The sequence below is a fragment of the Tenrec ecaudatus genome, chromosome 11 (genome assembly GCF_050624435.1).
Source record: "Tenrec ecaudatus isolate mTenEca1 chromosome 11, mTenEca1.hap1, whole genome shotgun sequence".
In the NCBI taxonomy this organism is placed as follows: Eukaryota; Metazoa; Chordata; class Mammalia; order Afrosoricida; family Tenrecidae; genus Tenrec; species Tenrec ecaudatus.
Window position 1 is genome coordinate 103007347 of NC_134540.1, and position 14163 is coordinate 103021509.

Here is a 14163-nt window from a genome sequence, read left to right on the forward strand (position 1 = left end):
GATTGCATACTCTAGAACTTGTTTGTAATGTAAGACAAGAGCCAGTCTCCACATTTTCTTACAAGTTCCCCATCAAGTGGTTTTGAAAAGAAAAACAAAGAAAAGTATGTGTCTATGAATAATCAAGAGGATTAAACTAGAGTCAGATAAGAAACAGCACTTTTGCAGCCTCCATGTTAGGGGTCTTGTGAAGTTTTTGGGGAAATTGGAATTAAAAGATAATGGAAAAGTTCCATGAACCTTTGGACACTCTTTTGCATATGCGTAGCATTGGCTATTTGTTACAGTCACTTAGAGTCAAGTAAGATAAAGTAATTCAAATAAGTCGAGAAAAATAAAAATAATTTCAATTTTACTCAAAACCCATTGGATAGCATTTTCAGCTCAAGGACCTTTCCAAGTTTTCAAGTAGAAAGAGGTACACTAAAGCTTTCAGAAAGGCTAAATATTCCGATGAAGCAGTAAAAATAAGCTTACATTTCCAAGAAAAAGAAGAATTTTTTAGCTAGGCCAGAGGTCTGGAATGAAAAAGGTGTTTATTTAACATCTTTTCCAGACATTCTAACAGAATCAGAGGCATTTATTTTTCCTCCCACACAGTGAAAACACCTGGAAAGGCTAGGCGTCCCTTGGATGAGAAATAGTCTTCCACATGTCTGCATACTTTTGCAGTTCTAGCTGATGTTAAAGAAACCCTAGTGGTGCAGTGGTTAAGCACTTCTTAGCAGAGAGTCTAACCTTTACTACACGGTTGCCACAGAAAGGTTGGTGGTTTGAACCCATCAGCTGTTTGGGGGAGAAAAGATCTGGCAATTTGCTCCTGGCAAGATTGTTGTTTAGAAAATGCTATGGGACAGTTTTATTCCTTCATACCAGGTGACTAGAAAATGGAAATCTACTTAAAAGCAGGTGGCGATATTTGGTGCTGAAATAAAATATTAGGATGAGAAGAAAATCTGTCACTTACATTAACTCCAGAGAAAAATAATTTTAAAAAATCTAATAGATTTAGGGGAGGGGCGATGGCGGCACTGTCCAGTAAGCATTGGGCTTCTAACTGCAAGGTTGGCAGTTCAAACCCATCAGCCACTCAACAGAGGGAAGATGAGACTATTTGTTCCTCATCTACATAGGCTTATAAAGATTTTCAGCCTTTGAAACTGCATTGAGGGTTGATACATACCAGAATCAACTCCATTGAATTAGAAGAGACTTTAAATTTTTTCAAATACTGTACAGCTGTTCGTCAATTATAAACAACTGGAAAGATTCAATCAGTAATGGATCCATGGAGAGATGGTGAGACCTTTGGTTAGAAATGGATTTCAGGTGCCGACTCTGACTTTGGTCGTGTCACTTTACCCTCTCGGTTTCAGTTTCAACAGCATGGTTGAAGAGACAATTGGCTCGCTCAAATTCTGATTACCTGTATACATTTTTATATATCTATCCAATCTCTTCTAGTAATAAAGATGAACTAAGGCTTTATATGCCCATGTGTGTTCATGTAGGTGCGTGCATATTTAACTACAGATGCACAGATGATGAGGACGAAGATAACGGAAACTGGTGTTTAGATTTTTGTTAACAAGCATTTATAAAGAGCTATTTTACATGGCACATGCCTCTGGAAATTAAACATGTATGTTATCCTTATGTATAATTTATTTAAACTCTGGTCTAATACATTTCTGACTAAAAAAGCACGCAGATGATCCCTACTACTGCTTGGGTGTAAGCCATAAGGTCAGCTGCCCAGGAACCCCAGCCCCTCTGTGGGAGAGAGCTAGTTACGCCCCAAATGGGTTACAGCCTCAGAAAGCCCTCTTTGGGCTCACTAGAAATCAGAATCAACAGCTGCATGTTCTTTTAGAGGATTCTATAGCACTCAGGAAACAGCAGACACTCAGCTTTTTCACAATTCGGGGTTTTCATGTAGTCTGTTCCCTATGGTTTCCACTACATTCATTTTTATTTCAACCATAATCAGGATACAATTTTACATTAATAAAAAATAGATTAAAGACAATTATGTAGGAGAAGAGAGATACTTGGCGAGTGGTGATCTAGTCTTTGTCAATATACCTGGTCCTGAGTGTGTTGTCAAACAGATGGCATTATGGGCAATATAATTATACAATGTGAGTCTGTATCCGAGATAAACATTTTCCCATCACACAGGTGGTCTCTGACTTACGACCGGGTTCATTTCTCACGACTCCATTGTACGGTCACTCTGACTTATGGGAATACTTCCACCTCCTTTTCAGTTTTTGTTATTATTGCTTTTCATTACCAGGATCTTTAGAAATCATAACAAACATTGAATGTCTGTAAGTGAACATACTAGAACGATAACATCAGCAAATTGTGATCCATACCTTTATATATATGCACATATGAGATAGAATGTGCACAATAAAAATATTTTTACATGTGGTTTGTTACAACTTGAATATATCATACATCAGGAACAACCAATAATGTATAATTTCTAAATATGAAATTGTTTACAATTGTAGGTATAAGACCATTATAATAACTTTGACATGCTTTTTTGGACTGGGCAATTATTCATAGGTATTTTCTTAGTTAAATTAATATTGTCAACAAAACTAATTTTCCTAAACAAAGAAGATATCTGTAGTAGTCCAGATTGACTAGAGTAACAAATTCATAGGCACTCATATGAAAGAGCTTTATCTCAATGAGCAATTTTATATTGGGAAAATACCCCAGCCCAGTCCAGAGCAAGTTCATAAGTCTGATATTAGCTCATATGTCCAATGCCAATCAATAAAATCCTCTTCAGACTCTTGCAACACATGCAATGATGTGGTGTGCAGGAAGATCAAAGGATAGTGGGTGGGAAATCTTGTAGATCCAGTAGCAGTGGAAGAATCTCAGCACAGGTGAGGGTCTCCCCATGGCGCCTCCAGCTACAAGGCTCTGGCTCCATGAGCTTAGCTCCATGTGGCTTGTTACAGGAGTGTCTGAAAGGGAGAGTGTGTGTATCGCTGTCAGCGAGCTATTTATCTCCTTAGAGCCTCCAAATGAGGTCATCAAGCTGTGACCTGATTGACAGGCTAACCTCCACCTCTTCCCTCTTAATAGTCTCAAGTTGACATGAGGTTATGTAACTACCACAGTATACAGTTCTACAGAAAAGTTTATTTCATATAAGCTTTGTGGTCAACCTGGATAAATACTGAGTGAGATATGAATTAAAATTCTCTAGTGTTGTCAAATAAGAAACCATGATGGCAGGGTTGGTTATTTGTTGGCCTGTTAGCTATAAAGTCAGCACTTTAAACCCACCAGTCTTTCCATCGGAGAAAGATAAGGCTTTCTATCCCTATAAACGTATGTGGCTCACTATGAATTGAAATAGACTCCATGGGTTTAGATTTTTGTTTCTGAAAGGTACCATTTAAGTGTTGAACTGTTTGTCACAAAGTCAATGTTCATTTCCTTTCATTGAGAACTGAAGGGTGTGCTACTCCCATACCTTGCTACCTATGATTTTTTCCAATATACCACCCAATGTAAGATTCACTTCATTTTATGTACCATCAAGAAAGAAGGGGGAAAATTGACAGTGTTCTTATCAGGTAGAATTTTTATTTCATATGTATTGAAAGGGATCTTCTAGACTTACTTAGAAGTACATTTTTATTATATCCCTCTACTGTCTGAATAAAATAAAAAAATAAGAGAAATAAGTTGGCATAAAACTTCTTTTCAGAATCCAACAATTCACTGTCAACTCCACCAACGACTCTGTGGGAGAAAGCTGGGGGAGAGATGTCACCCTGAGTTGCACTTTCCTGGGTGAGAGGAGACGAGAGGCCAGAGAAAACAAAGCAAACAGCAGCCTTCTAGTTGACTCCCACGAATGTCAGCGCAGGACCGTTTTCCACTGGGTGACTTTTAGGGAAGGAGACCAGAAAGCCTTTCTGCGTGGAAAACACTCAGTGAATTCAAACCTCCAAATCGTCAGTTAGCTGGTTATAGTATTAACCATGTGTTCTACTCAGGGCCACCTGTTTTAGGAAAAAGAATACGGGAGATAGACCTGTAAGTCAGAGGAGAAATAACTACAACTGAGTAAGAACAGGAAGTTATCATAAAGCCAGTTCTGAAAGAGACAGCAGGTTATTACCTGTTCTGCGCATAACTCAATTATCACTTCTCCTTCCACCTATTGTTTTCCTCTTGACCACTGTGGCACCATAAATTACACTTTCAACTAAAGTTCTGCTTTAAATGGCCAAATGACTTGATCTTGGGTTAATTCAGTATATTCTTAACTAGTATATATTCTTTGTAGAGTTTAAAGTAGCAAAAACATGTTTAACACAATGGGGGAATCTAGCTAATTACTTTGTAATTGTCATCATATTTTTACCTGTCTTCTCAAGATTATTTAAAATTGATTGGATACAATGTAAATAGGAAAGAGTGATAACACATACTTCTTTTTTGTTTATGGTAAAACAACAAAAAGGAGCAAGAAGATATGAATTAAATGATAGAGTTTACGTTTTGTCTTCTTTTTGTTAGTTCTTCCAAAGCATTATTTGCAATGACTTCAATGTCTAACATTCTTTAGGATTGATAAAGTATGTAATAAATAAGTTGAAATAATCAAGTTCACTTCCTTTCATCGACAACTAGTCACATTGCTTAGTGTTAATCACATCCCTATTCCCTATCATTTTTCCAGCATACCATTTTACCATTGTAAGAAAGTGGCATCAAGGGAGGAGAGAATCAATGACAGGTGTTCTAAGCAGGCAGCATTTTTATTTTATATTTATTGAAAGAGACCTTCTAGACCTACTTAGAAGCACATTTTAATCAGATCTCTCTACTCTATGGATAAAAGGAAAAAGAAAACACGGGAAATAAATTGGCATAAAACTTCTTATGAGAATCCAACTCTTCACTTTCAACTCAAAATTGTGTGTCTGTGATTTCCCTACAGCAGTGTTGTTGTGTCCCTTAGCTCTAGTCATCCAGTTTTACCTAAAACAAAGCACTGAAAAAACCCAAACCTCTTTGGTTCTCAGTTCTTTAAATATTTATGAATTTAGCCAAGGGATGATTCCATTTTCTAGAATTTACCAAACCCACCTTACTTACCATTGCCCTGCTCCCTGCTAAACTCATTTCCAAGTTACTGACATAACGTTTGCAAACTCCAGGGGTAAAGGTTTAGGTGCTAACTGTTTTGACCAACAGGGATCGCAAGATCTCATCAATTTTTATTAATCCAATTTTAGATTTGTTGAAAATGTGTCAAAATATCACATAAGAACTAATCGTTCTTAGATGAGGGCCACTATTAATTGTGAGCTCAAAGTTCATTTATCTATCTATGGTTTATTTATGTCCCTGGTCCCCATGATCAGTTTATTGGAGAACATTATAAGTCATCTCCATGGGGCATGTGGCAGTTTTATTGATTGAACCATTAATTTAGCAAAGGGAACTATACATCTATAGAAGTGCTTTTTTAGACGAAAATATATGAATTGTTGACTAAAGTACATGTACAGATTGAAAACTCAAGTGAGTGAACACCGTTTATGGAAATAATGAGTGTTGGAGAAAGTCCAGAACTGTCCATACCTCTTTCACAAAGGAAACACTAAGCCTACTGGACCAAGACATGTCACAAAAGGCAAAAAGAGTGTTAAATTTGAAAAGATCTAGTGGCTTAAACTGCCATTTATGTAACACACTGAAAGCCAGAAATTTGAACCCAAGTCCAATGGCCTGTAAATCCATAAGGGTGGAACCGTGTGTGTCTGCTGGTAACACTGTTGCGTGTCAGCCTTAAGTCCAAGGTGTATTTCAGCTTCTTCAATCTGCTACAGTGTGTTACCATAAAGTCTGGTTCACTTAATGGAACTTCCAAATCTGATCCTTTTGGTGTGGTCTATAAAGCATGTTGTGCACCCTGAAAGGATAGCGTCTAAAGTCCCAGTTGTCTGGAGTGTACAGCCAGGGTCATGAAGGGCTGGATAGAAACTAGGTCAATAGTGCCTGATTAGCAACATAACACTAAGCATAATAATGTACAGACCCTTGGAGGTCTGTACAAGTAACATGAAGTTTTTATTTCCCAAAGGAAAGTTGCCCCTCCTGTCTCAGAGACTAACAGAAGAGAAGTTACTCTCTCCGAGACAACAAACCACCACCCAAATCCCCTCTGTGCCATCTCGGAACTTGAATTTCTATTAAGGTTCACTAAGCACACTTAAAGGAGTGCCAATTGATTTGAGATGAGCGTAGAGCAACGCAATGTGGAAGGAACTGATTTTTTGCCCTCTCCTCACAACATGAGAAACTGACCCCCCCCCCTCAGTGTGTTGAGTCCTCCTCTGTTGAAGTGATTTTAATGTACAAATAAGAAGGTGACAAATCACATAGCTCCAGGGCATTAGGTAGGCATACGGCCTGGTGGCTTGGGACTCCAGAGTAGAATATTACACGACCTGAAAACAGATGCCTGCCTTTGTCTTGGTGTTAATCCTTATAGTAGCAACCTCATAGATTATTTCCCTTATTGTGATTGGCTGACTTCACTCAGCACAATCATTTACATTTACATAATCCTTATATAATCATCCATACATGGAATGTTTCCTGGTTTCATCAGACACGTGACTCTTCTGATGCTCACATCACATATTCCACCAAGGGCACTCCCAGGCAAGTCCTAAAAAGCTAGGCTGCTGGTTAAAGTCTTGGTCATAATCCATTTTTATGTTTGTTTATTTTTTGAATTATTTTATTGGGGCTGGTACAGATCTTATAACATTCCATACATCAATTTTATCAAGTGTATTTGTACATATGTTGCCATCATCATTTCCAAAACAGTTTCTACTTGAGCCCTTGATGTAAGCTCCCCCTTTTTCCCCTCCCTCCCCCACCATCCCACCCTCTTAATCCTTGATCAATTAGATATTTTTATTATTATTTTGCATCTTACACTGTCCATGGTCTCCATTCTCCCTCATTTCTGTTATCCATCCCCTTTGGGGGGGGGTGATATATCCAACCTAGTGATGGGTTCCCCCTTTCTCCCCCTTCCTTCTCTCTGACCACCCTCCTACCCTCATGATATTGCTACTCCCTTTACTGTTCTTGAGGGGTTTATCTTTCCTGAATCCCGTGTGTGTAGAGCTCTTATCTCTAACAATGTGTGTTTTCCAGTCTAGTCAGATTTTTAAGGTAGAACTGGCTCATGGTAGTGGGGGGAAGAAGCATTCAGGAATGAGAAGAATGATGTGTGTCTTGTCGGTGCTATACCGCACCCTGCTTGAGTCAGCCTTTCCTTATTACCCTTCTGTGGGGGAATATCCAATTGTCTGCAGATGGGTTTGGGATCTCCACTCCAAACCCCCTCATTTGCATCAATACAGTTGTTTGTTTTGGATCTTTTGATACCTGATACCTCATCCCATCAACACCTCATGATCACGCAGGCTGGTGTGCTTCCTCTGTGTGGGCTTATTTGCTTCCCTGCTACATAGCTGCGTGTTTAATTTCAAGCCTTTAGACCCCAGATGCTATATCTTTTGATAGCCAGGCACCATCTGCTCTCTTCACCACATTTGCTTTTGTATCGATTTTGTCTTCATCAATTGTGTCAGAAAGGTGAATATCAAAAGGGTGTCAGGTTATTAGAAGAAAGTGTTCTTGTGTTAAGGGAGGCATTGAATAGAGGTTCAAAGTTCATTTGCTATCTTAATGTTTAACATATAAATATATGTACATTGATCTCTATCCCCTTCATTATAAATTGGTGTATATATATGCATGCCTATAGCTATACCTCTATATATAGCTTTTCTGTCATATTTCATTCCTCTATTTCCTTTCACCTTCCTCCTGTTCCATGATCATGCTCACCCTCCATTCGGCTCTCAGTAATTCCTCTCAGATACATTGCACTTGACTAAGCCCCACCAGCCATTATACCCTGCTCACCATCAATTTTTAGATCACTTGTTGTTCCTTTATTCCTGTGTTTATTGGCTCCCCACTCCCCTTCACCAACCCCTCCTCTCCTATGTCCCAGAACTGCCACTCCCATTGTTTGTCCAACCTATCTTATAGATATATATAGGACAAAAGAAAAGCAAGAAACAAAACAAAACATGAAAAAAGCAAGAGCCAATAAATGTTACAGGTCTGTCTGCTGACCCTTCAGTATGTTTTCTGATCAAGTCCTTTATCTCCTTTAGCAAGTGCTTCAATTCCTCCTCACTTTCAGCAAGCGAGCTTGTGTCATCTGCATCTCTAATCCCAATCACACATTCTTCTTCATGTAATTAATCTTCTCTAATTGTCTGCTCCACATACACATTAAATAAATGTGGTGAGATGATGCACACCTTTCCTGATTTTAAGCCATGCAGTAGTCCCTTGTTGTATTTTCACAACTAGTCTTGATACATGTAAAAACTCCACAGGAGTACAATTAGGTGTTCTGAAATTTCTGTTCTTCTTAAAGCTATGCATACTTTATTATAATCCACACAGCTGAATATTTTTGCAGTCAGTAAAACACCAGTAAGCATATATCTGGTGTTCTCTGATTTCAATGAAGATCCGTCTGATGTAAGCAATGATATCCCTTGTTCCATGGCCTCGTCTAGATCTAGCCTGGACCCTATCCACTGTTGTTGGATAAGGGTCAGCAAAATTATATTTGCATGTGATATCAATGATAACATTCTGGAATGTGAGCCTTCTGTTGGGTCACCTCTCTTTGGAATGGGTACAAAATATGGATGTCCCTCACTCAGTTGGACAAGTAGTGATATTCCAAATTTCCTGGCATAGATAAATAAGTGCTCGCAGGGCTTCATCAACTTGTTGAAACATTTCAGTTGGTGCTCTGTCAATTCCCAGAGGCTTGTTTTTGGCTAACGCTTTCAGTGCAGCTTGATTTTGTTCTTTAAGCGCCATTGGTACTTGCTCCTTTGTCACCTCCGGCAAAAATGAAATGTCGACTAGTTCTTTTTGGTACAGTGATTATGTATCAGTGCCATTCTCTTTTGATATTTCTTGTGTCATTCAGCATTTTTCCAACAAAATCTTTCAATACTGCAACATGAAGCTTGAAGTCGTTCCTGAGGTCTCTCGGTCTAAGCCATGCTGAGCAGAGTCTCCCTTTTAGCATTTCAAGGTGTTGATTCCTTTTTGCAAACACCTCTCAGTGTTAGCACATTTCATTACAACATTTTTGCCTTCTTGAACTGCCCGCTGAAATGGTCTGTTCTACTGTTGTATTTCATCAATTATTCCATGCGCCTTAGCTACTCTAAAATTCAGAGTCAGTTTCCAAGTCTCCTCTAATGTCCATGCCAATCTTGTCTTTATTCCCTGTCTTTTTAAGGACCTTTTGTTGCCTTCCTGAATGACGTTCTTTGTCCAGCTCATCAGGTCTTCTGTCATTAGCATTCAATACAGCAAATCTGTTCTAGAGATGTTCCCAGAAATCAGGTAGGATATTCTCAAGGTTGTAATCTGTCTCTGTGGAATTTTAAAATTTTTCTTCCGCTTCAACTTGAATGATTGATGGTCTGTTCCACAGTTAGCTCCTGGTCTGTTTTAGCTCCTGATACTGAACTTCTTCATCATTTCCCGACATCTGTAGTCTATTTTATTTCTGTGTAGTCCATCTGGAGAGGTCCAGGTGTACAGTTACTGTTTGTGTTATTGAGAAAAGCATTTGTGATGAAGAAGTTGTTGGGCTTGCGAAGTTCTCTCATGGGATCTCTAGCTTCATTGCTATCCTCAAAACCCTATTGTCCAACTACTGTTCCTTCCTCCTTGTTTCTATTTTTTGCATTGCAATACCAATAAATATTAATGCACCTTGACTTCATGTTTGATCACTTTCAATCTGAAGTTTGGTCAAATTTTTTTCAATTTCTGCATCATTACTTTTAGTATTTGGTACATAAATTTGGAGAATAGTTGTATTTATTGGATCTACATGAAGGCAGATAGATATAATTCTATCACAGACCTCACTGCACTTCAACATAGATCTTGAAATGTCCTTTTGGACTATGAATGCGGGGTTATTGCTATTGTGTCATTCCCAGAATAGCAATCACCATAAGTCTCTGCTTCAAAATGGCCAATATCAATTCACTTCAGCTCACTACCTGGGATAACAGTCTTTCCATGCTCCATTTCATTTTTGATAACTTCCAATTTTCCTAGATTCATACTTTGGACATTCCAACTTCTAATTAGTGGTATAGTTGTGGAACCGTGTGGAGGCACGGCCCATCAGGAAATGACGGTCTTTGAGGCCTGACTCCATTGGAATCCATGTTGAGAAGACATGAAGTTCATTCTCAGTCACACTTTGAGTACCTGCGGACCTGAGCGCATCACTTTCTGGCACCATCTCTGACACTGTTTTGCTTCTACCTACTAGGCTTTAGGATCTGACAATGTTTCAATACTATGCATGAGGTTTTCAGTGCCTAATTTTTCATAAGTGGACCACCTATTCCTTTTCTGTAGTCTGTTCTCAAGTCTGGAAGCTCTGCCAAAACCTGCTCGCCTTGGGGGACCCTGCTGGGATTTGAAATCCCAGTGACCTGGCTTCCAGCATCACAGCCACACACAAGCACCACACTAGGACAAACTGAAGACGTGACAGGGAATCCCACTAGGGTCCTTTAAAACACCGTCACTGCAGTCATTCTCGAGGACCCAGCCCTCCAGCTATTGTTAGCCTAGACTGAGACTTAAAATGCTTAGATATTTATGTCTAATCAGCACACTCCTCCTCCTCCTCCTTCTTCCAGTCTCCCTCACTTACCTGTTAGGATAATCGACTATTGAGTAGAAGTCCAGCAAATATGGACTTAGGTTGACAACACTCTGAAGTGTAATCCAAACTGCAGCAATAACCTATAGAACCAAGTTAAAACCAGCTCTCTTTGGGTTGTGCCCCAAATCCTATAATCGTTTGCTTGTCTTATTTAGTCTGCTTCCTCCACTCCCATGCTTTCTCCCCTGTGAGCACTTCTTTTAAAATCCTTTGATAATCTTCTCAGGATCTAATTCTGGGAAATTCAAACAAATATAATATAGGGTTGCTTTGGATTTCTGAGGCTGTAAATCTTTATGGGAACAGAAAGCCTCAGCATGTATGTTCTCACTGAGCGGCTAGTCGGTTAGAACCATTGACTTTGTGATTGGCAACCCAACCTGTAACCCACTATAGCACAAGGGCTCCTATTTAACAAATACCATTTGCTATTTTCAATATAGATACTAAGGACAAAGAAATAAACAAGGTACATCTTCACCACAGCTTTTAACACAAGCCTTCATGGAGTTGATGTGTAAGTAAGCGGATCTTGATTTTGCTCTAACATCGACATTGATTAGCTTTAGGATTTGATACATAAATTTGAATTATAGTTGTATTTATTAAATCTACATGAAAGCAGATAGATATAATTCTATCACAGACCTCACTGCATCTCAACATAGATCTTGAAATATCCTTTTGGACTTTGAATGCTGGACTAGAGATGACAGGACTGACATCCCTTAGAAAATGTCTGGAAAATGGTGGAAACATTTCAGTACAATTATCTCTCTCTTGTCCATTGAATGAATTAATGATGGATAAAAAGATTTTAAACAAATTTCTGCCAAATCATTTCTCATCATCTGAATGTTTAAGAGCCCCAGGTAAGTCTATGGTTTTGGATCTTTTTTTTTTTCTTTCTAAAATTATAGCAAAGCTAGAATCACTTAAGATAGAAAGCGTTTTGTCCTTCTATGCACTATATTAAACTTGGAAAATGATAGCAATATATGACACCAGGAAAAACTGAATACATATAGAATTCCAAAGAGCTAAAAAATGTAGCTGCAAACAAGATAAACGTATACAACCAGATATGTTTTCTGTCTGAAAGCAACAAAACCTTTGCATATAGAATGGAGAAAATCACAAAACAAATATCCCCCTAATAGTTAAAATTCCTAGGGCTAACTTCTATATGAATTGTATGTATTCTTTATAAAGGAAAACACATAACAATGAGAACTATCAAAGTAGACATCAATGAAAAGAGAATCGTGCTATCTTTCTGGATAGAATGATTGAATACTACGAAGATGACAGTTACTCTTGAAGTAACATATGCTCAATGCAATGTCACTTTTTTGACAGCATAAAATTATTATGAAATTAATTTGCCGAAATAATCATAATGCAGCTTAGAAATGAAATAATGGGAGTCTGCAAGAAGACCCTCTTAAAAAAACTACTTCGGAAGAGGTTTGTAACTCTTTTCCCTTTTGGGGCCATCGCTGAAGGAGTAGCCGCCAAAATGAAGTTCAATCCCTTTGTGACTTCGGACCGGAGCAAAAACCGGAAAAGGCATTTCAATGCCCCTTCCCACGTTCGCAGGAAGATTATGTCTTCCCCGCTTTCCAAGGAACTGAGACAGAAATACAATTTTCGGTCCATGCCTATCCGCAAGGATGATGAAGTTCAGGTTGTGCGAGGACACTACAAAGGTCAGCAGATTGGCAAAGTGGTCCAGGTTTACCGGAAGAAGTACGTCATCTACATTGAGCGGGTGCAGCGAGATAAAGCTAACGGCACCACTGTCCATGTGGGCATTCACCCCAGCAAGGTGGTGATTACGAGGTTAAAACTGGACAAAGACCGCAAAAAGATCCTGGAGCGGAAAGCCAAATCTCGCCAAGTCGGAAAGGAAAAGGGCAAATACAAGGAAGAATCACTTGAGAAGATGCAAGAGTGAAATATCTTGTACACAGCTTCCATTAAAAGCAGCACATTTGAAAGAAAAAAAAACTACTTCAGCGTGTTTTATGGATAAAATTATTAAACGGAATTGATTTTGACTAAAATAAAATCTAAGTCTTCACTTACTATCAGACATTAAATGAATTTTAGATGGAGCAAGGGTATATGGATTTAGGAATATAGGTCTATTGATAGGCAGACAGTCCAACAACAGTGGAAAATCACAAAGAAAAAGAATAACAGAGCATACTGCATTTAGCATGCATCACAAACAAAAGTAAAAACTCTATAAAACTGGGGAAATATAAAAAAATCATGAAATATCTTTAGCAATTCCTCATTTCAAAGAACGCATACAAATTGATAAGAGAATGCTAATCCCTCAACAACAACAAAAAGAGCAAATAATAGAAACGGACCTATCATGAAACCAAAAATATACAAAAATGGTGCAAGTTCTGTAGGGAGTCCAGAAATGTCTACCACAACAGTAAGATGAATGATTTTTCCCTATTGGGATTGGAAAAGGCTTTGTAGACAATAACACTGTGAAAGGTGGGTGCAGCAGACTCCCCCGTGTGCTGCCTTTGAAAAAGGCGAACGGTTGTCATCTAGACAGTAATTGTGAACCATAGTGACTTCATAGATGCCAGAGAAGACTTGTGTTCCTTACAATTTTTAATGGTTGATTTTTCCGAAGTAGATCATGAAGCATTTTTTTTTTCTAACGCAACTCTGGGTTGACTTGAACTCACAAACTTTCAGCTACCCAACTAGTGCATTTATGGTTTGCACGACACAGAAGATCCCATACCTTGCTCTAATGGACATGTAAACAGATCCACTTCTGGAGAGCAATCCACACAGGCCTACCATGTCTGACTGAGCAGGTTATGCACCCACACGGTCACTTAGAAAGCAAGGTGGACGCTAAAATCCAGGAATCTGCACTTGTCCCAAGCAATGCTCACTAATATGCATTGAGACATCCATCCTCGTGCAAAGTAAAACCATACAAAATGACTTACAAAATGGGTGGGGGGAATCCCATTATGGGAGAATTCAATTTCTTCCAAGGCCTTGCGGGGAACAGCACCGGAGACACAGTGTGAGAATTGTGTCCGACCTGATCCCACCACACCGAGGCAAAGCACTGGGGGAGTGCAGCAGAACAGCAAGGGAATGGAGTGGCAAGGTCCCCAGGGAAAGCTGAAGGTGGACTTTGGGGCCAGGGCATGGTGCCCTAACAGACTGGATTGGAAAATATACCTAAAGGCCAATAAATGATCCTTGAACTACTACAAGCTTTTCTTTATTGTTGTGTT

The 14163-nt window shown here is 38.9% G+C and overlaps 1 protein-coding gene across 1 annotated transcript; it reads left to right on the top strand.

Moving 5' to 3' along the window:
* The first annotated feature begins 12341 nt into the window (after nucleotides 1–12341).
* On the top strand, nucleotides 12342–12870 carry LOC142460842 (large ribosomal subunit protein uL24-like). Its single transcript, XM_075562609.1, has one exon. The coding sequence runs from the start codon at nucleotides 12396–12398 to the stop codon at nucleotides 12831–12833; it is 438 nt and encodes a 145-aa protein (XP_075418724.1). The 5' UTR covers nucleotides 12342–12395; the 3' UTR covers nucleotides 12834–12870.
* Nucleotides 12871–14163: the final 1293 nt, after the last annotated feature.

Excerpts from the sequence above, each read along its gene's own strand:
- LOC142460842 (XM_075562609.1), top strand. The coding sequence starts at position 12,396 with ATGAAGTTCAATCCCTTTGTGACTTCGGACCGGAGCAAAAACCGGAAA.